General features: G+C 40.8%; 2 protein-coding genes across 4 annotated transcripts in view; one reads left to right on the top strand and one right to left on the bottom strand.

The window, feature by feature from the left end:
* Positions 1 to 14,474, top strand: part of mindy2 (MINDY lysine 48 deubiquitinase 2) — a 29,710-nt gene extending 15,236 nt beyond the window's left edge. Inside the window, exons 5-9 of one of the 2 annotated variants that reach the window (XM_063475881.1) lie at positions 291 to 393; positions 1,375 to 1,517; positions 4,199 to 4,372; positions 5,260 to 5,451; positions 7,114 to 14,474. In XM_063475881.1, the coding sequence (XP_063331951.1) occupies positions 291 to 393; positions 1,375 to 1,517; positions 4,199 to 4,372; positions 5,260 to 5,451; positions 7,114 to 7,302 (801 nt within the window). In that variant the 3' untranslated portion in view covers positions 7,303 to 14,474. Of the gene's footprint in view, positions 1 to 290; positions 394 to 1,374; positions 1,518 to 4,198; positions 4,391 to 5,259; positions 5,452 to 7,113 lie in introns of those variants that run through there. The other variant, XM_063475890.1, reaches the window with a different exon arrangement.
* sltm (SAFB-like, transcription modulator) lies at positions 14,217 to 23,971 on the bottom strand. Of its 2 annotated transcripts, none has more exons than XM_063475864.1 (20): positions 23,814 to 23,971; positions 22,698 to 22,785; positions 22,261 to 22,316; positions 22,120 to 22,147; positions 20,229 to 20,823; positions 19,575 to 19,618; positions 19,373 to 19,485; positions 19,107 to 19,256; positions 18,880 to 18,977; positions 18,636 to 18,796; positions 18,441 to 18,541; positions 18,298 to 18,354; positions 18,051 to 18,205; positions 17,774 to 17,954; positions 17,182 to 17,306; positions 16,599 to 16,772; positions 16,156 to 16,467; positions 15,911 to 16,058; positions 15,356 to 15,510; positions 14,217 to 15,265 (listed from the first exon to the last, which is right to left on the bottom strand). In XM_063475864.1, the coding sequence occupies exons 1-20, from the start codon at positions 23,946 to 23,948 to the stop codon at positions 15,154 to 15,156; spliced, it is 2,988 nt and encodes a 995-aa protein (XP_063331934.1). In that variant the 5' UTR covers positions 23,949 to 23,971; the 3' UTR covers positions 14,217 to 15,153. The 2 variants fall into 2 exon arrangements, with proteins under 2 accessions (XP_063331934.1, XP_063331940.1); XM_063475870.1 differs by having other exon boundaries at positions 18,666 to 18,796.
* Between the last annotated feature and the right edge of the window lie 25 nt (positions 23,972 to 23,996).

Below are 23,996 nucleotides of genomic sequence, written 5' to 3'. Positions count from 1 at the left end.
TTCCCACTTGCAGATGTTTACAGCAAAAACAGATCTGACATTAAAAGGTGAACTTTTAAGTGCACTCTCCCATTTGATCGTCTTTTTGAGAAACGTTAATGAAAGGTCATGTTCTTTATAAGTGTGTAATCTGTATAAAGACTTAATAGGTGAATGTAACAGATTTTAATAAGTTAACTTTTTGGGGGGCTGCTGTCATAAATTTTCTTTTTGATTTTCTGCAGCTTTTAGTAAAACAACATCAAAGCTTGTTGAATGTTCTTTCCCACACTTTTTATCTTTGTTTACAGATGCATGATATTGTCAAGGCAGTGGGCAACTGCAGCTATAACCAGCTGGTCGAAAAGATAATATCCTGCAAACAGTCAGACAAGAGTGAGCTGGCAGGAGAAGGTAAGTGCTTTCTCTTCTCTCCTGATCTGCCCGACTGCTTTCTAGTCTCCCATTTCTTCTCTTTTGATCCTGTGTACTTGAAGCTGGAGAGAAAAGAGAAAAGTTGTACATTTTAGTAAAATAATAAAAATATTTTTCTGTTTTTTTCTTTTTACAAAAAAAAAAAAAAAAATCTGAAACATTTTTTTGTTGGCATTACATTAGACATGCTTCCCCAGAAAACCACAGACTGAGTTTAAATAAAAACCAGGACATACATGTGACCTACTTCCTCGGCTCACAGCGTTCCTACCAGCTGTCTGTAACTTCTCAACTAAATATTTGCTCAATCAACACTGAGCTTCCTAAGTAGTTACCACATCGACACATCACCGCATTAGTCGATGTCCTGATATGGTTCATTTAATTATCTTGGACAGAGATTAAATTCTGAGAAAACTGAGTTTTGAGTAAAGTTGATTAAATCTTTAAAAGATTCATTCACAATCTAGGGTAGAGTGTTTCTCAGTGGTAGCATTCCACTGATTTTGAGTTTTGAATGCTGCTCTGTTGTACAGATGTCAAATGTGACTGTAAAGGTTGCCAGTTCGAGCAGAGAGTCAGAGTTGCTCAGAGTGAAGATAGACATTACAGCAGAATTTCCACAAAGCTTTCCAAGTAGCGACCTGTGTTCATGAATGAACTGGGATTGCTTGATTGGAGTCCAGGCGACTCATCCAAGTGGTAGCTCAATGACAAAAATAGCTTTTATGGGATCTAGCACATGAAGCTTAAAGCATCCAAAAGCAAATAATAAAATTATTTTTAATTACTTAGAGGTGATTTAAACGTGAAGCTAATCAAAACAAAGGAACTAAAATTTACAGTCACCTGAATCTGCTTTATATTCCCCAAGGAATTTAAATCAATTAAAAGTCATCAGTGTTTCTTCATTTTCTAATCTAACTTCATTTAATTTTCTTTTCTCTTCTCTCTCATTAGGCATCGTAGCAGAGCAGTTTTTAAACAGCACAGCCACCCAGCTGACTTACCATGGACTGTGTGAGCTCACATCTACGGTACAGGAGGGAGAGCTCTGCGTCTTTTTCAGGAATAATCACTTCAGCACCATGATCAAATACAAGGTAAAACTACCAAAAAAGTAACAACATATTTGCTCTGACTGTGAACCTTATTGATGTAACTTGCATTTAATATTTTCCTGATAAAGACGGCATTTGGCAACCTTCACTGTACTCTTAATGGCAAGTTTTGATGCCTTAGTATATATCAATAAAGACGAGGTTTGACGATTTTTCCAAGGGTAGTTGCATAGACAGAGACCACCCTGAATAACTTCTGATGCACACCCAGTCATTTTGTTCCATAAGCAGTTCTGGAATATGACAGAAACTGCTCAGCTCAGAAAAGAGCTGCAAGAGTTACTCTTAGTATGCTTTAAAGGGGTAAAGATTTGAGATTTATGTAAGAAGCCACTGCTACATTGCAACAGCTTAAATGGGTCAGGACGTCATGATGCCATCTGTCCCTCTAGCAGCAACAAGTCTTGCAGCCCTTTAAATGTCAGTTGTTGTAGATTGTATGTGATATATGAACACAATGTATAATAACGTGCTTTTTTTTTTCAATCGAGGTGCAATTGGTTGCACAGAGGATGTTCACCTGGGAGAGCAGTGTCCAAATGACCTAGTGGGAGGGGCTACACAACATGCATAACAAACCTACTGAAGTCTTAATAAGTTACAGTTGAGCTCACAGAAAACAGCTCAACCACTTTCTTGTTTCTGATGAGTAGTTCTTTTGCCTTTAAGTGGCATCTGTGTAGTTAATGATATGCTTTAATATATTCATCAGTCTGAAGAAAGCTGTTTATTTATGTATACATAACATTAGACACCACATTCACAGTGACCCTAAGAGGGTCATTGCTTACCATATATCTGCAGCAGGGAATAACCTTTCCTGTTATCCACGGAAGGGGAAGTGAGTGTGTGTTCTTTCATTTTGAATAGTACACTTGTTGCCAATATAAGCAAAGCAGTGCATGTGTGTGCCCAACAACCATCAGACAAAGCATAATAACAGCCCATGTTCTCTTGTAATCACTCCAAAGCAGACCTTTGCATGAACTTGTACACATACATGCTAAACAGCCTTATTTATCTGTGAAGACTGTATGTGTAGGGTCTAGCATGTGATTTAATCTGAACACTGGTACGTTGTATTTATTCTTCATAAATAATTCTCCTTCAGCGAAGTCTTTTTAATATGGGGATCCGAGGAAGGGGATCAGATAAATACCGAAGCACTTTATGTCCGACATCAAAAGAGTTAATCCTGTGAAAGAGTTTGTTATTATAGAACAATCAACCTTTCCTCAACTTAATATTTTGTAACCAAACTCATTATAATAATAATCATAATTATAATGAAAATAACAATAAGCGTAATAATATAGCTTTGTCTGTCTACATACTCGTTCCATGATCCAAAATTCAACAACCACACTGGCACACAGGCACATCTTAGGCCTCTGAAGGTTCTTATCTAGATTACATATTATCTCACCATGTTACTTAGCAACCACCTAGCAACAAACTAAAGTGACCCATTTTTAACTTTAACTAATGCACCTGTAAAACCTTATAAAAGAATCATATTTTAATGTTACAGCAGTAACTATTAGTAACATCTAATAGCCTCAAAACGTTAAAATTATGTAATTTTTTTTACGCCATCATGTTGCCTGGCAACCACTTAACAGTGGCCTAAAGTGACATTTATATGGTAAAAGCTGGGGTCCTGAGTAGGGATGGGTATCGTTTAGGTTTTATCTGATACCGGTGCCAAATCGATACTTTTGAAATGATGCCGGTGCTTAAACGGTGCTCGAGCCGGTGCTTAAAGAATGGAGAACACAAACTTTGTCCAAAAACCTCTTATGTTTTTATTTTTAGCAGTCTCTTTTTTTTCTGCAAAATGATAAGCCACGGTCCAGCCCCACGCACGGGGCGATCCGCGCTAACTCGCTATTGAAGATTTGCCACACCCGCAGTAGATGTGCTTGGTGTGAGGTCTTGCAGCAAGCTATCAAATACAGTGCGTATCTCGGCTTTTAAAAAAACGCTATGCGTCGCCAGGTGTTTCATCAGATTCGAGGTGTTACCTCCTTTGCACAGTATCACCTTAAAGCACTTGTTGCAGGCTGCTGAGTTTGCATCTTTTGCTGTGAAGTACACCCAGACTTTTGACCGCTTCGCCTTGGGCATTTTTAATCTGTAGCTCTGCTCTAAAAGAACGTACGTACCTGGGCCCGCCTACTATCCTTGGAAAGGTAAAATGATTGGCTAGAATCCAAAGTGTATGACATCTCAGGAAAAAAAATAAAGCACCGAAATGTTCGCTGCTTTTCGGTCTGGTTACTACTGTTTATGTCAGAACCGGTGCCATAATGGCACCGGATACCGGTACCCATCCCTAGTCCTGAGTCCTGTAAATATATCAGTTTGCCAACACCACCAACAGACCAACTAATATTGTGACATTGGCATGTATTATTAATAATGATCATTTAAATGATGAAAATAGAAAATGGTAGACAATAATCTCTGGCTCCACAAAGCTGATAAATTCTGGAACTGAGACTGTTTACTTTGACCTTCAGCGCGCTCACATTGACCAAATCTGACAAATAACCTTTGAAAGTCCTTCACCTCCTTTGTGGTAATAACAAATACACATTGTACTAACAGCATGTTTGTATACACTGATAAGATGTGTGTAATCTGTGTGTGTTGTTTCCCAGGGCCAGCTGTACCTTCTGGTTACAGACCAAGGTTTCCTGACGGAGGAGAAGGTTGTCTGGGAAAGTCTGCACAACGTTGACGGCGACGGCAATTTCTGCGATTCGGAGTTCAGGTTGCGGCCTCCTTCTGATCCAGAGACTGTATACCGTGGCCAGCAGGATCAGATAGACCAGGTCTGAGCACTGATGCAGGCAAGACTAGCAGAACCAGTAACAATTCCCGTCCAGACCGTGATGTGTTTAAATGTGTTGTGCTTTTCACATCATCAGTGTGACACAAAGTAACGTTTTGGGGTTTTTTTTAGCTGCTTTAAAGCACTGGCCTCAATGAAACACAACACCAGTTCCCATGAGACACAGAATTACCGAAGTGAATAGACACGGGAAATGAAGCCAAAGAAATAAACTCTGCGTCATCCCAGGCTAAAAAAAAAATATAATGGAAACTTCTTAAATAATAAATGTGTTGTAGCTCCCAGTGCAAATCACATACAGGGCAGCCTGAATAGCACCGGGCAAGGCTGCATGGCACCTTGCCCTCCTCTAATGCATGCTTCACTGTGGTCCCTATCAATGCATTGTGTTTGTCTGTGATGCTCTTTTACCTGTTTCACAGCTGTCTTCTTCTCGGTGGACCAAAATAGATTGAACACAGATTTTCTGCCTCGCTCCCACACATGCACCGACTAGACATGAACAGAGGGGCTATTACTTTTTATTCTTCTTGCTTACTCAGGTCTAGCACTCCTTATCAGCAAAATTGGTTTGGTAAGAAAACTGTATTTTATGGACGACTCATGACTTCAGTTAGATGAAGAAAAAATTCCCCATCTTTACAGCGACACTGTGCATAGCATAGACAAGGAAACACTTTAGATAATGCACTCTGAAAAAGTAGACGACAGACAGATGTTTCTCAGAATAAGGAAAAACTTGAGGCTTGTGACCAACTGTTCAATAACCAGAACACAGTATTTGATGCATTTAAGCGTTACAGTGATAGATTTGCTCATAAGTGATTTTTTCTCCACCTTTATATGTGTGTTCATGTCTGTTATCAGGATTATCTGATGGCGCTGTCACTGCAGCAGGAGCAGCAAAGCCAGGACTTACAGTGGGAACAACTCCCAGAAGGCATCAGTGATCTAGAGTTGGCGAAAAAGCTTCAGGAGGAGGAGGACCGACGAGCCTCCCAGTACTACCAGGAGCAAGAGCAGGAGCAGGCGGCGGCGGCGGCAGCAGCACACGCACAGGTAGGGAGGGTGGGAGATTGGGAGATAGGGAGATAGAAGCAGGTAAGAGAGGAGGTAATTTTATGAACCACAGAGGGTAAAGTTTGCCTTTTGGAAACGGATAGATGTCTGCATCAGAGAGCGGAATTACAAAGGAGGAACTGATGATGAAAAGGGGAAGGTGATGGCACATAATCATCCTTTTTCTCGTTAATTCGTGTGAGCAGAGTATAAAATTCAGGAAGTGGACAAAAAGAAATAAAACAGAGATCAGGAGATAAAAGTAAAACTCTCAGTTCTATTCACATCAGTTTCTTCAAACAGCTTTTCTCCTTTTTTAGATTTTTCTTCTGGCTACTCCTTTTAGGGGTCGCCCAAGTGGAGCATCTCTCTCCATCACACCCTATCCCTAGCATCCTCTTCTATCACCAACCCTCTGCATGTGCTCCTTCATTGCATCCATTCATCTTCCCTGTGCTCTTTTCTCTTGTCCTCCAGCCTGGCAGCTCCATCTTCTACATCCTTTGTCGAAAATATCCCCTGTCCCTGCTCTGCACATGTCCAAACCATCTCAGCCTCGCCCGTCTTTGTCTAAAAATTCACATTTTTGTTGTTGTTATTGAAATTAGTCAAATGTGGCATGATATTTGGATGCAAATGATATGATATTTAAAATCTCCATATATCAGTATCATTTCATAAATGTTGAAGAAGAGGTCAGAGGTCCAAAGTACATGATATACCCATCTAACATTCCCAATGTGCCTATATGTCATTAATACAAACAATGGCAGTAAGAGATGCAGTTTTATCGATCGATCGATCGATCGATTGATCGATCGAGGTCAGAGGTCAAGTGTGACATATATTAAATTTCTATATGTTGACAACACACACCACACTTGTAAGAATCACAGTTTCTAAGGCTTTTTGTCAGTTTTCAACCAATCAAATTATGAAGTTGACTTTGAAGACCTTGGTGGACGTAAGCCAACTATTAATGGATTGCGACCCCCCCTATACACCACTAAAAAGACTGATCAGAATTCATTCAAATCTTTTTAAGCTATCATGTTATGTACCAAGTACATAACCTCCTTGGCTGAGGTAATTACTGTGAATCACTCTTGCCGTAAGTAACACTGACACACGTGACCAAGATTTTATGAGGACATGTCTTAACGCCCTGCAGAGTATATAAATATATAAAATAACAGTTGGAGGACACTTTAGAATTAGAAGTCAATATGTCATAAAATGAAAATCAAACAGAATAGGTCATCTTAAATTCTAAATATGTTTTACTTTAGGGATCTGTCTGCATGAGTTAGGTGTGGATGGTGTTTGTCTTTGTGTCCTGTACCGAGTGGTAAATGCACCGTACTGTATCGCTATTCTCACATCAGTGCGAATTACAGACTTTGGATGAAAGAGCTCACAGAGCGACCACGTTCAACCTGAATGCGTCATGTGTTTGCATTCTCATGATCACCTGCCTGGTAGAGTCCTGTTAAAGTTCAGGACTGCAGTGCATGTGTGAAATAGCTTTAGTTTACCTCTCAAAGTCTGTGTAATTAATTCCAGAGAGAGATAAATTTTTGGTTGATCATTTCTTGCCACAGTTTTTCAACAAATACAAACAAAGCTGTAAATTTCTACTCTTTTGCTGTCCTGTTCGGGAAGGAGGGCCAGCAGGATGCTGCCGAGGGGGCCGAGACGGACAGAGGTGGTCCAGGAGCAGGGGGAGCAGCAGCCAGCGGTGGCGTAGCAGCACCGGCTGGAGCCTCACCCAGCCCGGGGAAACAGTCATCTAGTGGGGAGCGTAAAGCCAAGAAAGAATCAAAAGATAAAGACAAATGTGTTATTTTGTAACATATAGCTGTCTGTGTGAGTGTGCATGTGAGTGTTTTGTGCATTTGCTTATCTGTGAGAAAGGGGACAGAGTTTTTTCTCCATGGACTGGACACACACAACGCACAGCCCCCACTTGATGGCAAACAAGGGAAGGAGATGATTGAGGAGAGATGTGACTAACAGAGGATTTGCTGTTCCCAAACCACTGGTGCCTGCTATCCTCTATCCTCAGTGGAACCTGGACATCAGAGGAAGGGGCAAAACAACAACTACTACCCCTTCTCTTTCTTAGAGTCCGCCAAACTTTGTTACAAGTTGCACACTATATTTGTGAAGGGAGGGAGGGGGGTCAAGTTTATCTGGGGATGGTATATTTTATAGCCAACGACATAATCTGAAGAAACAAAATCTCACCCTCTCACATTCTCTTCTTTTACAAAACTTAATTCACTTTGGTCATTTTTTTCAGTAGTGCAGCTTATAAGCTTTTTTGTATGCGTCAATATTTACAAAACATATATAGCCGTTGATGCCAAGATTCACATTTTATTTATCTGAGTAACCTGTAGCTTTGGGAGAGGTTCTATGTTTTTTTGTTCCTTTTCTCTCAGTCTAAAGGGAAGTCGATGTAACACCACTCGTGTCCCCTCTGAAACACTACATACTAAGGGTTAATTAGCTGCCAGATACTGTAGCTATATTACAACACTCATCACAGCTTGCCCTGTTCAGATTTGCCTTACCAGAGTATGGCAGTGTTGTATTCTGCTCTGTCTGAATGTGTATGTGCAGTAAACGTGTGCTACTTTGGTATAAATGTGTCATTTACTGAGTATCACTGATGTAAGAAGGTTGCTTTTTTTTTTTTTTTTTTTGTATGCTGCATCAGTTAAGCTACACATTTGGGACATTTTGTGTCTTTTATGTTGTGATTCTGTTTCACAAAAACAAGATTTGGGACAGGAAAACTGAAGATTGCGTTGGCACGTTATGTCTGAATCTGATGTTTCTGAGACGCGGCTATCTTTCTGCAGATTAGGTTTGCGTTCGATGGCACCTAGTTTAGAGTGAGCGGTAGTTTGAAAGTCTGTTCTGACAGCTTCCTGTAGAGCGTGTGTGTCTGTGTGTGTGGAGACACTGTTAGAATCAGGGCTTTGAATTCAGTAATCCACACACATTTCTCTGAACAACGGAGGTCCTTTTATTTTCATATAAATTGGACTCCAAATATGTGACATCAGGATATACAATATAATAGAGTCAGATTTAACAGCAGGCCGATAGTATCCTATGATATTAACCATTTGACAGTTTGTCAATATCGGCATTCATAATGGCCAACAAATGAAAACTAATAAAGTAAAGAAGAGATGGGAGAAACACCCTTCAGCTATTTTATGAGTGTTGATGTTGCATACTTTGTCCACCAGAGGGCACTTTGCAACTTCCTTGTTGGCAACACAAGTGTTTGGAACCCAAACGACTGCCGGCTAATCCGAGCAGAGTCGACCATAAACGAGAAAATGAAAATAAAACTAAAAAAAAACAAATGTTACGGAAATCTGTTTGTTTTGTGTCTAATTTATTGTAAAATCAGATTTTTAAATCAAATATCGGTATCTGTATATATCAGGCTCTACAAGATAATTTTCAACTTTGAATTTTTCTCCCATTGTTCTCCACAGTTCTCTCTTCCCTAGCCCCTTCTTAGTCAGCTTCAGAGAAGACTAATTTTATCAGATATTTATGAACATTCAGGCCCAAAGTTCGCAGACAGAGCTGTCTTTGGAGGTTGTAGGAAATTCTGTGGTATCACCTTTAAACTTTTGTGCATTTTCACTGCGGCGCTGCGCATGCAGACACATGATGTACATATTTATCTAACCCATTCTTATAATTTAGCTAGTGGTTTGTGCCATTATTGTACCATGGGACTGCCTCCTGACAAACTTTTTCTATCTACACATTCCAGTCGGATGCCTTGACTCAAGCCTTCTGCTAGAGACTGAGGGAGACAGTTGGCGTAGGAGGTTTTTGCAGCGCTTGTAAAGTGATCTCCATTATTTTGTTGAGTGAGAAGAAAATTCTCTGTCAGGACAGCAGGCTACCTACTGTGTGGGAAACCTTTCTTACGAGCTTTGTGTGATGGCTGGAGTTTGTGCTCCCCATTTGTTTCTTTGGCCCTAGCAAGGCTATGTTTTGTATATATATATACATAACTACAGTTGAATATATAACGCCTTACAGCATTTCAGCATATTTTATAGGACAAAAGGAAACAGGGGTATTACCAGAATGAGACAATCCATACATTTTTCACGTAAACGTCAGAACTTCTCTCAGGCCTTTTTTGAAGGGACATATCCTCGGGTGTCTTTTCAGATGTTAATGTTTCTAATGACACGGTTCCTCGGCCTGAAGTCACTATCTCAGTCGCAACTTTTAAGTATCCGTTATATGTACACACCACACAACTATTAGGACACTTTGAAGGACTTGACACTAACACTGTTATTGACAGCTGAATTCATTCAAATAACAGTAAAAAGCAATGGACTGGCTGCTCCTGGTGAAAAATAAAGACCTCGCTGAACAGGGTTAAGGAACATTGTTACTTCTTTGCAGATTTTTTTTTTCATGCACCTTAAAGTAATAAAGTAATCAAGATTTCTCTTTAAGAAGATAGAGGGGAGGGTTTCTGATTTTTTTTTCACCCTGTCTTGGCCCATCAACAACATGCTGATTAAACATTCCAGAGGAGATTTTTTTTTAAATTAAACTTTATTTTAAAGTTGGATTTGATTTTGAAGATTTTTATGTGGGTCTTTGTTTGAATACAGCGTGAAGTTACACAAATGCCACAGATTTTTACTATTGTTTCAGATTTACTACTGTGCATCAGCTTGCTACTCCTAGTCATTATCACCTGAATTAAGTATTTTTGTTGTAATGTGTTTGGTTCACCCTACTTCTATGATGAATTGATCAGAAGGATATTGTGTGTTTAATGTCTCAAAGTGGTCTCTTGTATGCCTTGTAAAAGTGATGGTGGGGTAAATGCTGTAAAATTAGTATTTTGACAAGGTGATCGTTGAACATATAGTTGTTGTAATTGGTTTTGCACTGTTACATTGATATGCACTAACAGAAAAAAAACATACCTCATTTTCTACGGAACACAAATTGTGCAAGAGTGCTATTGTTTTTTTGGGTACCTTAAAAAAAAGTAAATAATGGCCAAAATAATAATTCTTAGTAGCAGTTGCTCTTAAGCCAGCTAAATAATACAAATTTGTATGAAGTATGAAAGGGCTGATTAAATGTTTTGGCTTAAAATGAAAGGATACATCTGTTACAAGGAGCCACTCTGTTTCCAGAAATGGCGGGATGTTGTGCAAAATGTAAAAATAAACAAAACATACAACTTTGCAGGGAAATATGGAAGCTTGTTTCAGCCACTGAAAAAGGAGCCATTTGTAGTTCATAATAATCTCACAATGTTGACTTACTTTTTCAGAAGTTTGAGTTAGTAACTCAAAATTGAGAAAATAACTTGAAATTTTGACTTGGCTTAGCTAAAATTGTTTGGGATTTTTTCAGTGGCAGCAACAAGCTTCCATAGAGAAACCCTGTTTTGAACTTAAATAGAAAAAAAGGCAACATATCAAATATTAAAACTGGCGTTTTTTTGTTTTGTTTTTTACTTTTTCTTACATATGCACATTTTGAATATGATGCCAGGAACACATTTCAAATAAATCTAAAGTCGCATTTTCTTTTCACAATGCCATTTTTTCGCTTTTTGAGAGATTTTGACTGTGTAAGCATTCAAGTTTAGTAGCCAGACTCTCTAAAAACAGAGCCATGCTGTTGTCACATCCCTTTATTCCGTGTGAAACACGTTGGTCCAAAATCTGTAGATATTGTTCAGCATTAATGGGACCTTTGCAGATTAACAAACTGCTCGTGTCGCTCATGGGCCTCCGTACAATCACAGGTGCTGCTTTTTAAACAATCTGAACAGCCCCTGTCCTTTTTACTCTGGAGGACGTGGTGCCAGTGGTTTCCAGAAAGACCCTTCAAACCGACGCAGTCCACTATAAAAGAGACCGTGGTGTTTATGGATCTTGCTATACATGAGGTTTTTAACTTTGTGGGTGCAGCATCACTGCTTGCAGAACTGTTTCAGAGTCCACGCAGTGATTCCCACCATGATTATCCCTGTTTTTAAGGCAGTGCAGCCCCAGAGCCTGATGATCCTCACAGTCATTCAGTTCAGGTTTTTCCAGCCTTGTCATTTGCATTGAGAGATTTTGTCCAGATTCTCTGACTCTTGTATTGATGATGAAAATGATGAAATCACTAAATTATGTGCAGTTATCGAATAAGAGCACTTAGATGCCTATGTCCGTTTTTTGTTTTGTTTTTTAATTTGTTTGTTTTGGGGGGTTTTTTATTGTGTTGCTGGCTTCAAATTCAAAATGAGCATTAAAAAATTGCTTAGTTATAACATATGGCACTTTTGTAGTATTTATAATTAAATGTATGGTTTAAATTAATTTAAAGTCTTCTTGTGGTTTAATTTATATTTTTCACAGCATCCAGATGTTTTTGGAAATTGGGTCGTAGCACCACTTCAATAGAACTTGCTGCAATTTGATGTATTCGTAGTTAGCGGTACATCTACACCAGACTCAAGTATACCAACACAAAGGCTGGAGTTATCAGCTCGGCGCTGACAGATGATGACAAAAAATGCAGGAAAAAAACTGGTATTCAATTCCATCAGCAAAAAAATGGTGTAGGTTAACCCCTAACTAGTTTTTTTTCCCCATCAAATTCATCATTTCATTACACAATGTTCTCAAAGAAAGGCAACAGGTCAAAAGTACATAAAAATGTGTCAGGCTTGAGTGTTTTCATTAATGTAGCAGAGGGAAATGTTCATTGTTGTTGTGTGACAGATAGATCCAGAGTGCTGAACAATCTAAAGGGAGATCATTTCTTTATTGCAATATCAAAACTCCCAGATTTTACCCTGTGATGCATGTACAGTGTGGGCTGAAAAATAAAGAGGAGTAAAGGTTCATCATCGATTACCCCAAGAAATTTATTTTCCACTGTCCGGCCTGTTTTGTTTATATTTCGCATAAAAGAAGCAAACAAAAAGGAAAGCGTTTGTGAATATGGGAGGTTACTCATTTGTGTTGATTTCAATGTTCATGTATTTACATAAATGACCAAATAATGTATGTAGCCTTTCACATTACAGTCACATATTGTATATGGTGATATATATATAAATATATATATAACAAAATGCCTTATAGACGAGGGACATTCAACCTGATTAGAAGTTACCAGGAAAATAAAAAACTAAGATAAGTTGTTGGTTTGTTGTCATTGCTTTGAAGTCTTAATGTCTTTTGAGAAAAGTGGAAGTTGCACCATTTCATAGCCTATATGTGTGAAAACTGTATCTGTGAGTTGGATCATTCCACGTAAAATCATTCTGGAAAAAAGTTCCAACCTGACCACCTGAGAATCAGTTAATACAGTTTCATTATCGTATGTATTGAAGCCGTGCAAAACTTCACCTTCACACTATAAAAATTATTTTGTAAGATTGACTTGGTTACTTTTTTTTCCCAGGTGGGAGGCACTGGTTATATCTGTTTGCCTTACATATGAACAAGATGTATGAAGCATAAAAGTCCAAGGACACTGTACCAGTTGGTTAGACACTGCAGTGGAATATACACTCACCAACCAACCAACACCTGATTAGCCAATCGTATGGCAGCAACTCATTGGAATTAATCATTGGGACATGGTCAAGATGACCTGCTGAAGTTCAGACCGATTAAAAAAGGATGTGTGACGCTGAACATGTTGTGCTTGTTGGTGTTAAACGGCTCTCAAGTATTTCAGAAACTGCTGGTCTACACATAACCATCGAAAATGCCCTTTTGTGTCAGAGGTAAGACAAGAAAAGGCCAGAATGCTCTGAGCTGACAGGAAGGCGAAGGAAATTACCACTAATTAAAACCAAGTTGCATTAGGGCACCTCTGAACAGACGACCCCTCAAACCTTCAGCCTTCTATCCTGTCTTCCTTCTCTCATCCCAACCGGTCGCAGCAGATGGCCGCCCCTCCCTGAGCCTGGTTCTGCTGGAGGTTTCTTCCTGTTAAACGGGAGTTTTTCCTTCCCACTGTTGCCAAAGTGCTTGCTCATATGGGGGGGGTCATATGATTGTTGGGTTTCTTCTCTGTATGTATTATCGTAGGGTCTACCTTACAATATAAAGCACCTTGAGGCAACTGTTGTTGTGAAATAAAATTGAACTGAAATTGAATAAATGACTAAACTAAGTTTAGTTTACTAAGTAGGTCTGAGGTTCTTGTTATGAAAGTTCTGTAAAACATATTTTTGTAAGCAATATATGGATTTTAGTAAAGTGTTTTATGTGTTGCTTTATAAACCAGTCAACTCTCAAGATGTCCACCACTTCATAATCACTGTTCTTAAGAAAAGTATGGGGGGAAAAAAACATTTACACACACACACAGAAACTTGTACTTCATTTTAAACTTCCAACTGGCAAAGCACGTACACGCACTAGCTGAGAGATCTTCACTCCCACCCCATCAACAGTTTCACTCTGAGGCCCACAAGCAAACTGATCCTGGCATGACCGAAGACTCGGCACAAAGACATTCAGCTTCTCACTCACTCACCCCCCCCTCCTCCTGGTAGTTGAATCAGCTTCAACCAGTTACAACAGATGTGCGATTTAAATCCAACTATATGCATGGCAGTCCGAGGTGTGCAGTATTGGTCCAGCTCTGAAAGAATTACGAAGCTTGACGAGCTTTTAAACAAAATTAAAAAAAATAAATAAACAGCACTGAAATGACCGAACAAGACGAGACAGAGGCAAGATGTTGGTTTAGTCACAGTTGACACGAAGCTTACAGTCTACATACAGTATGATGTCCCTTCAAAGGGCAGGTTTTACCCATCTTGTGCACTTTTTCAGATTCAAACCTTCTACACTGGTACTTCCTGCTAGCATAAGAGAGTTCAATGATGGACACAGGATGTCTCTACAATACAAGTTCTAAAAAAAGGAAAAAAAAGAAAAGAAAAGAAAACGAGCTTAAAAGCAAATGTTCAAATTTCACTGAAATAACAATGAGCAAACAAAAACCACGTGTGCCCTTAAAAGGCTCGTTTACCTCCACTGAATGCCCTGCAGTTTGACCTGAAAGTCAAATTTTAGTTTAGACACACAGACCTGTCTGTGATTCAATTCATGGTCTATGAGAGGTATTTAGCTACAATGCAGGCTCTTTTACAGGTTTATAATCATTCCTTTTACAAAAACAGGACATCCACAGCAAAAATGACTTTTCAAAAAAAGATTTCTTTTCGTCATCTGTGAAACTTCCAAATGAGTCAATTATCCCTTCATGCCGGGTTCTATAATACGCTAAAGACATATTACACAGGAAAATTGAGTGTGACGCTAGGCTACTGAAAATGTACAGAGAACACTCAATAAGAGAAGTCTTAACATCACTTGAAAACTTGTTACAAAGACTCTGTGCTGTACAATAAGGTTTCTAAATATTATTAAAACATGTGCACAGGGTTGTGTAATGGTAACAGCAAAACTGTCAGGAAAAAACCCTACACTGAGGTACACTTGTCTATACAAAATAAAATAGTGTCATCAACCTTGTGTGCACAAACGTGCCGCCAAAAAAAGACAGAAAAAAAATCCAAAAAGCTGATATTCTAAAAATAAAGTTCAGAAAAGTCTTCAGATCTTCAGGAGCTTTCATGTTGCAGATTTGTGGCTGTGGTTAGAACTGCCGCGGCGTTCCTTTGAAGGTTTTGAATCCGCCCACAGTGCCGCCACTGGGAATGGAGTTGTTGGTGATCTGTACAATTCGGCTCATTCCAGACGAAGAGTGACTGCAGAAAGACAAAAAGGTCATGTCTGAGAAGGATGGAAGGGCGGCACGCTACTCTGCTTTCTCAACACGTCTCCATTATGCAGCATACCTGGAAGGCGGCATCATGGTGCTCCGAGAGTCCCCCATCCTGCGATTATCGGAAAAGCCTCCACCCTGGGAGCTTGAGCCACCGTGCCACTCCTTCCTCATGCCCTGCTCCCTGCCGTGACGTTCCACTACGACCTGGCGACCCGAGCTGAAAGGCTGCAGAGGCAAAGGAAATGCTGAATGCTTGACGGCAAAACAAAAATGGTTATCTGAGCAATGAAAGTGGAACCGTAAGAACATTACTCCTATCACTAAATAGGTTCCAAAACTAGAACAAATAAGAGATTATGAATTTTAAAAATTAAACCACATGAAATCCCCACATTTTATTCTAGCCACTGAAGATTTAAAGCAAATGTCATTGAATTTGTATAATAAATTTCATAAGTTAACAAGTTAAATAAACAACCTTAATGCTGCGTTCCAAAAAAGTGAGGAAAAACAGGATGTGTTTGGGTCTCTCACACAGAAGAAAACCAACTCAAAATGTAAAGGTTTTCCATCGTACAGGAGGATCAGGGAAAGACGTCACTCCTTTTTCAGAAGGTAAGCTCACCTGATCACTCATCACCATGGGTCTTCTTTCATCTCGATCATTAAAGCTCCTTTCACGGTTGATGGAGTGGCCTCCTCTGAGAGCAGCACCTGGACCGACACCTGGGCCATCCCTGCCCGATCGCTCTGCACGCATGCGCATAGGCCCGCTGCTCAGCCCAGCAAGAGATTTCAAAGAGAGATTAGCTTTCCAAAACCATCAAGCAACTAATAATGCTTAATCTTCAAACAGGAGTTTTCCTTTACCGCATATCTCCCTTATTGGAGTTTATCCCGCCGTCATTCTTCCATCCGTGCCCTCCATCCCTCGGTGCGCGATTGTGCGACATGCCCGGCATTGCACCTCTTGCTCCCATAGGACGATCGTGCATGGGAGCGGGGCGTCTGTCGTCTCTGTCCCGGCGGTCGGTGTCCCGAAGTTCAGCGCGTGGAGGTGGTGGCGGCTCAGCTCTGCGGACCGTTTCAAAGTTTTTGTGGTAGCGATCAAAGCCGGAGCCTTCTCTGTGAGGAGCAGGCCGACTCTTCTTCACCTCAGGCTCGCCGTCAAACCGGTTTCGTCTTGGAACACAAAGAGGACCAAAATGTAATTCACAGAAAGTGCAATAAAAGCTTTCTTTGGAGTCCATAAATGATTCCAATGAATGGCATCAACGTTGTGATTAGTAAACTAATGTAGTTTAAACGTGTACCTGTCATACGTGTTGGGTGGTTGGCTGGCGGTCTCGGGGAACCGGCCTCTCTCTCGGGGAGTGAAGTTTGTAAAGCGGTTTTGCTGCCTGTTGTAGTTTGAGCCTTGATTCAAACGGGCGTCAGACTCGGGCTGTATCTTCTTGTTGCCGTTCCAATAGGAGTCGTCTCGTCGACTGAAACATTGAATACAGACACCGAGTCATGAACACGGGACGCCACCTGTCACTCTGTAATATAGATAACACTAGCTACCACTATAAACACAACATTACGTTTGCTCACAGACTTTACATATTATGTAAATGCCACTCGATAACAGCGCTCCCTCTCCTAATGAAAACCAAAAACTCTCAGATTATGGTTGTGCTGCGCACACACAGACCCAATGATGATATTTTCTGTACCGAAGTCAAACTGAATAAAATTTTACTTTTGAGAAAACAGAAGAAAAAGCTGTTAAGCTCTTCGTCAGCTGCTCAGTTTCCATTTTAAAATAAATGTAACTCATGGGTAAAGACACGAGTAAAATGATTATCCACACTCGTCTTCACATTAAAACAGCTGAGACAAAACTATATGTACCCGTGTTCCACTTCACGGCCTCTCTTCAGGTTGTTTCTCTTTTCTTGCTCAAAGCGAAGCTGCTCCTGCTGCCTCCGCAGTTCCTCGCGCTCACGAGCCATGCGCTCCGCTTCCTTCCGCCTTTCCTGAAAAAAATAAATACAAATTTAAACAATTAAAAATATGGCTGCGGTTACAACATTACGTTAGAATTGATTTAGATTTAAAGAGGTGATAAAGCCGCTCCCATCTTCCTCAGCTCACTCTTGCCTCAACAGGTTAGCCCCCTTTATCCCTTAAATGCTAATGAAAAAGAAGCTAACGTGGAGTCTCACACATGCTGCTGCTGGGCAGTTTGTTATTGAAGCAGCAGCAAACTTTCTCACAGCTATTGCAATTTCTGATGCATTTGCCACCACATCTCATCTATTACAAGCTCCATATTACCAAAATGTTGACAGCAGCTTTCGAATGCCAGCTGCTAATATCAGTCAGTGCATGCAAGGGTTAGTAGACGGATAGTAGATGGCTACATCTGTGACCACCATTTCTAGCTGCGCTAAATGACAGCTATAACGTAAAAAGTTAGTCTGGTACATGTTTCACGCTGTACCTGCTCTATACGAATTCTCTCCCTCTCAAGCCTCTCCCTTTCCAAGCGCTCCCGTTCCAGTTTTTGTCTCTCCATCTCCAGTCTCTGGCGCTCCCGGAGAAGGTTCTCCCGCTCTTCACGCTCCCGCAACAGGCGGATACGCTCACGCTCCCGACGTTCGTGTTCTGCAATTTCACGGCGCCTGAAGACAAACAAGACATCCCTCGCCTTGAAACTCAAACATACAGCAGCCTCATCATTTTATAAATCTACAAAATGTAATAACTCGCGTGCGTACTTGCGCAACTCCACGGCTCTGCGGACACGCTCCATACGAGCCATCCTTTCACGCATCCTCTGCTCCTTCTGCTCCTTAATTTTCTCAAAAGGTAAGATGTCCCGCTCCTCCCCCTTTTTCATAAAAGGTCGCATTTTATCTTTCATCATCTCCAGCTAGTAGAGAAATAGAAATTCAATCTTAAAATGAATAAGAACTAAAGCACATTAATCACAAACAAACAAAAAGTATAGAGAGAACTTCGTACCTCCTCGGGAGGAATCAAACTTTTTGGCCGTCTTTGAAAGTTCATGTTAACAAAAGGCTGAAAAAGTATCAAACGGAGCACATTTTTATTCATCTGAAGGCAAATAAACATTTAAAATGTGGTTAAAAAGAAATAATTCTTACTTTGTCAAAATACTTTCCCCTTCTGAAAGGTCTCATTTTGCCAAAATTAGACTCTCCTTTGTTGTGATCTACCACCATCATCTTGCTTGGGCTCTTTGCCCCTGTTAAAAACAAAAAAACAAAAAGCAAATTATGACCAAAAACCAGCTAAGTTACACTCTCCAAATCAGAGATGAGAAGAGGGCTAAAACCTACGGCCATGCTTTCTGTCATCCTTCTTTGCACCTTCGTGTCCTGAACCAGATGAAACGGAGCTGGATTTTCCGCTTCTGGCCTCTTGCTTCTTGGATATGTCTTTGTCCTTTTCAGAGAGTTTATCAGCTTTCTTGTCTTCTTTTTTGTAGGACGCCTGTGGCCTAAATGAGAAAAGGACAGAAAATTAAATAGGCTTTCAGACAATTACCATTAGCACTTTTTTCCCCTTCCTCCTGTCGCTTACTTGTTAGTTGCCTTTATCCCGGTGGAATTGCGCTTTTCATTTGCCTTCTCCTCTGCTTCTTTCTTTGAGGGCTCCTTTTTGAATGGATCATTTTTGGCCTAAAGGAAAAAAAAACAACAAAAAAAACAAGAGTAATTTAAAAAAAAAAAAAAAAAAAAAAAAAAAAGAGTGATACAGGACCAACATTTTATTCTATGAAGAAATGAGACATAATGCATTCAACCAACCCTTTCAACATATATCTGCTGTCCATGAAGCTCTGTGCAGTCCAGATGGGAGATGCAGCGTGCCACCTCTGTGCCGGACGACATCGTCACCAAGCCGTAACATTTCGAACCAGGACTGCGAGCGTTCGTAACCACCTTGGCACTTAAAACCTGTTGGAAATTTGTTTTCTCTATGATGTCAATCATAAAATTCCAAGAATATTTTCTATGCTCAAAATAATAACGACAACTAATTAACCACACACACAAAAAAAGACGTTATCTACCTTGCCATATTTGCCAAAAAGGTTCTTCAGATCAGCTGCTTTGGTGTTTGAAGAAAGACCGCTCACCCAAATGTTACGAGACGAGCTGGCAGTGTTGTTGCCGCTTACAGCTCCTAATAAACATGTTTTCCAAACAGCAGCAGTATTAGAAAAACCAAAACACTACACTGAATATATTTTTCCTCTCTAAAAACATCCTTACCCTTTTCATCTTTTGCACCTTTTCCATCTCTGTCTCTTGAAGAGCTAAAAAGCAAAAGGTTGAAACAACAAACAGGAAATGAATGACTGTAAATAACACCATGACGTAAGCTGACAGGCACACAGCTAGTGGAATAAAATAACTCGTGGTTCTGTTGAGGGGGGAAAAAAAAATCCTTTAGGCAAGACGTGGATCTGAACCAATGTCTCAAAGGCTTCATTGATTTTTCCAGTGGTGAGATGGGGTCAAGTTGTCAGCCAATTTATTCTCTGGACCAATGAAATCTTCGGAGGTTTGTTCAACTTCAGCGAATCATTTGGCCACAAAGGGGGAAAAAACGTCATCACAGAGACTAATGCTCTTTTACACTGCCTTGTGTAGAAACTGGAAAAGGCTTAAAAACTGCTGGAAAGGCCAAAGTAACAAAATAAGAGTCGTTCTCTCAGCTTGTGGTTAACGTCACATTTTAACCGACTTCAGAGAAATAAATCAATGCCGTAAATGGCAGGATTAGGTACATCAGTGAACATTTCCCTCATGGCAAAAAAAAATTTAAAAAATAAAAAAAATATTTCTTGAGGCTACCCACAATGTTGCGTTCTTAGTGAGCTGGACTTGGTAGTAGTATCAAAGAACTGACATAGAAAGACAAACCTCTTTGCTTGACCTGATGCCCCAGTAGTGCAGGGGCCTTTCTTCCCAGAATCCTTCTCTTTATCACCCGTTTCCGCTTTCTTCGTGGCGTCTCGGCCGTCTTTCTTCATGGGCTCGCCACGGGATCCATCGTCCTTCTTACCATCTTTGTGGCCCTCCGACTCTTCCGCCTTCATGTCATCATCTGGGCTCGTCTCAGCAGAGGCCTCTGGCTCATCATTGCCCTTCTCTGCCTCTGGATCTGGAAGTTTCACATGTTTACCTGTTTCCAGGAGGTCGTCACCATCAACATCCAGAGTGATGGCATCTTCATTTGGGATTGAGACGGATAGGTGATCCTCCTCGGCTTCTTTAGAGGAATTCATGGCTTCAGCATCCATCTCAGCCACTTCAGGCTCGACCTCTGGATCCTCATCCGCGTCTGGTTCAGCATCGGGATCGACCTCGGGCTCAGCGTCCACCTCTGGCTCAGGCTCTGAATCAGCCTCAGCCGCCACAGCGTCTGTCTCGGGTTCAGCCTCAGAGTGAGCGAGGCTGTCCTCACAGGGTGGAGGCTTAGAATTTTCACGAATACCATCATCTGTATCAGTTACATCTGAGGGATTTAACAAGGATAAACATGGCAAAAACAACTTTTAACATTTGACATGTCGCATGTTACTTGACCTATAAAGTAGAATAGAAAGCACATTTAGTGTTAATGGTCATCGAGGGCGTAGACACCACAGGAAGACACAAAACACACAATCTCCTTGGACATGTGGGAATATTTCGGTGCTTCTCATTTCTTGACACATGAAGTACTTCAGTATGAATTCAATCATGGTCGCTCTTCAGAAAGTTCACATGTGGAGGAATGGCATCAGTTCATCTTTTGGGTTTTCTCCATTTAGGCAAAATACATTCCCAGTGGGTCAGTTCTTGGAAAGTCGTCTGAGTTTTAGGATATCTTCTTCATCATCCAGCATTTCTTGTATAATAAATGTCTTATCTTAGCAGGTTTTATATGGGGGGAAAAATGTAAAAATAAATAAGTTATTATCAAATCCATCCCGCTGTAATGTGTCCATTCAGTCACACCCATGCAGTTAGAAAGAGTCCATCCCTTTGTGCACGACAGTCTATCCTTGCTGAACATGTTGTGGCATCTTCACTGCACACACCATGGTGGGGCTGCAGCCACCTGGGTACAAATGTTTGAGGTTTCTCGCTGCTTCTTGACAAACGGCTTCTGTACATGTACAACATGCTCACATGAATGTCGCAGTCCTTGAGTCAACCCATGTATCAACTTCATTCGCAGAGCGTCTCACCTGCCAAGACCTAACATGAGGTGCCCGTTTCCTGTGGCGAATGGAGTGAAGCATTCAGATCTACCCAAGACACATTTTACAGGTCCTGTCCAATCATGCTGTCAATCACAGCGACAACAAGAAAGTGCAATGATCCTCAAATCTTACAAGCTAGTGCTGCCTCCAATTTTCATTCAACACAGTGAATATATTCAATCTTCATTTCCTTAGGCGATGTAGGGAGACGAATGCCACTAAAAACAGAAATTCACTGAAGCAAACAACGGTTTTCTTTTAAATATTTTGAGCAATCCAAGAAAACCGGGTACCCAGGCATCCTGTATCCAATGATTGACATGCGATGCAAAACAACAAAAAACCTTGACTCAATCTTGAGAAATGTCTCAATTTATCAGGTCTTTGTTCCTCCTTTTATGTGATGCAACCTAGATAGATGCAGTAGCTACCGGGAGCATGAAATACCACATGATATATGCATTGTACCTGGAGTTAGCTGTTGAAAAAAGAAAAAAAAAAAAAAAGGGGGGGGGGGGAGATCCAAACGTTAGCATTGGGGATTGGTGTGCCATCATACATACCCTTTTCTGACTCATACTCTTCAGCCTCCTAGAAAACAAAAACACTCAGGTGAGTTGAGAAGGCTGTCAGTGCCAAGTACAACAACAAAAAGGGGTTGTGTCAATGTCTCAAACACCAACAGATGTGCTTAGAATAGTCACCTTGGAAAAATTGTCATCTTCCACGGTGTTGTCCAAATCCGAATCCACTTTCTTTCCTAAAAGATTAAATTAAAACATTAAAACTCAACATGAAAACATTTAGAAAACATGAACTTGTTGAGGCCCCAGTCACACCGGTCGGTGACCACCTGGCAACCTCCAGGCATACTCCCCAGTTGTTTGAACGTGGCTACTGGCAGTCACTGTGAATTGACTGGTAAAGCCCCACTGACGTAGGCCAAGAGGCTGGTCAGTCAATCTGCTAGAGACCAAAACAATCTCAAGGAGGTATTTGGTGCAGCACCCTCTTTGTGAATGTCACTGGGTAACAGCCAGCACCCACTCACCAAATACACACTTTCCTCTGACAGAGGATGCCAGGGTCTCACTGACCACACCTGGGGCAACCTGACTCTTATAAAAGAAAGCAAGATTACCTTTAGCTTTTCCGCCTTTGCGAGTTGGTGTTTCAGCTGAGAGCTGGAGCTGAATGTTTTCTGGGTCGCCACCTTCATCCTCAATAGCCTTAAAGAACAATCAAGCTAGGATTACTAATTAATCAGTATGCAAATTAAATAATTAAACAGCTGGCACGTAATAAGAGAGATACATAAATGCAATGACCCTGAACTTTTGCCATGCTTCCCGGAGCACAATGACTGACCACTATTCACAAATTAATCACTCTTTATATGCAAGGCTAAAATATCGCATCACAGCTGATTGCGATTCAACTGACGGCTCACAAATTTTGCTTTAAGACTGCAGAAACAAGCGCACAAAAAAGCACGCCGGCGGCGTATATTAACAATATTTATAGCTCAGCTCCTTCTTAGGCAGCAAAGCGGATTATAGATCATCATGGACACCGAGACCGACTTTTAAATGTGAACATCAGACAGCATTGACGTTTAGCTAAAAATCTTAGCTAAAAACCACATGTTCGACTATATTAACTAAAACAAAACAAAAACAAAAAAAAACACTTCTATCCGTACCCTGCATGTCTCAGTACTCATCGTGAAAACTCAATCGAAAACAAGCGAAACCAAAAAAAAGCAGAGCAGCTACTGCGCTCTTATTTAGACTTACAATGAGCGCATGCGTATTTAACAATAAAATCTTCCAGCACCTGGGATCAATCACGCGCAATGTGCTGCATCTGTTTGCGCTGAGATTAAGTGGTCCTCAAATGCTGCATCGAACCACAGAGCCCTCGTTCATCTGACGTTTCGAGGCGAAGGGGAAATAACAGGCCTTTTGTTTGGGCACCCCCGCTAATTTAAGGCGAGCGTTAACATTTTTACATACTTCAACACAACCTCCATTGGCTCCTGGTCCGAGCTACAAACACGAAATATTTCCTGACAGATATCTAGCTTTAATGCCTCCAAAAACAAACTCGGTCACTCTAGCAATTAAACTACGAGTGTTGTTCGCTAAAATCGATGGGAGGTCTGTGACTAAACGGGCTAGCATTAGCGTTAGCATCTGTGCACCGCGCAGCCAGGCTCGGTCATCGTTTCTGCACACATCAGCTCCGTTTGACTCACCTGTCTAAGTCGCGCGACAAGAACACTCTTCACACCAAAGGTGTCCAAATTTCTTCGCTTGAGCTCCGATTTAAGATCAACAACTCTTAATTCCGATATCTTCTTGCACTCGGTTGAAATGGCACCCGACGCCATTTTACCTCAAGATTACGGAATGGTTGCGCGCGCAGACACTTTCCCCCT

This window comes from Pelmatolapia mariae, linkage group LG1 (assembly GCF_036321145.2).
Source record: "Pelmatolapia mariae isolate MD_Pm_ZW linkage group LG1, Pm_UMD_F_2, whole genome shotgun sequence".
NCBI lineage: Eukaryota > Metazoa > Chordata > Actinopteri > Cichliformes > Cichlidae > Pelmatolapia > Pelmatolapia mariae.
This window is presented reverse-complemented; position numbering and strand designations above follow the sequence as displayed.

Excerpts from the sequence above, each read along its gene's own strand:
- sltm (XM_063475864.1), bottom strand. The coding sequence starts at position 23,948 with ATGGCGTCGGGTGCCATTTCAACCGAGTGCAAGAAGATATCGGAATTA. Across the intron at positions 18,978-19,106 it reads AGCAGATATATGTTGAAAGG|GCCAAAAATGATCCATTCAA; the intron begins GTTGGTTGAATG and ends TTTTTCCTTTAG. Across the intron at positions 18,206-18,297 it reads GTTTGATTCCTCCCGAGGAG|CTGGAGATGATGAAAGATAA; the intron begins GTACGAAGTTCT and ends TTTCTCTACTAG.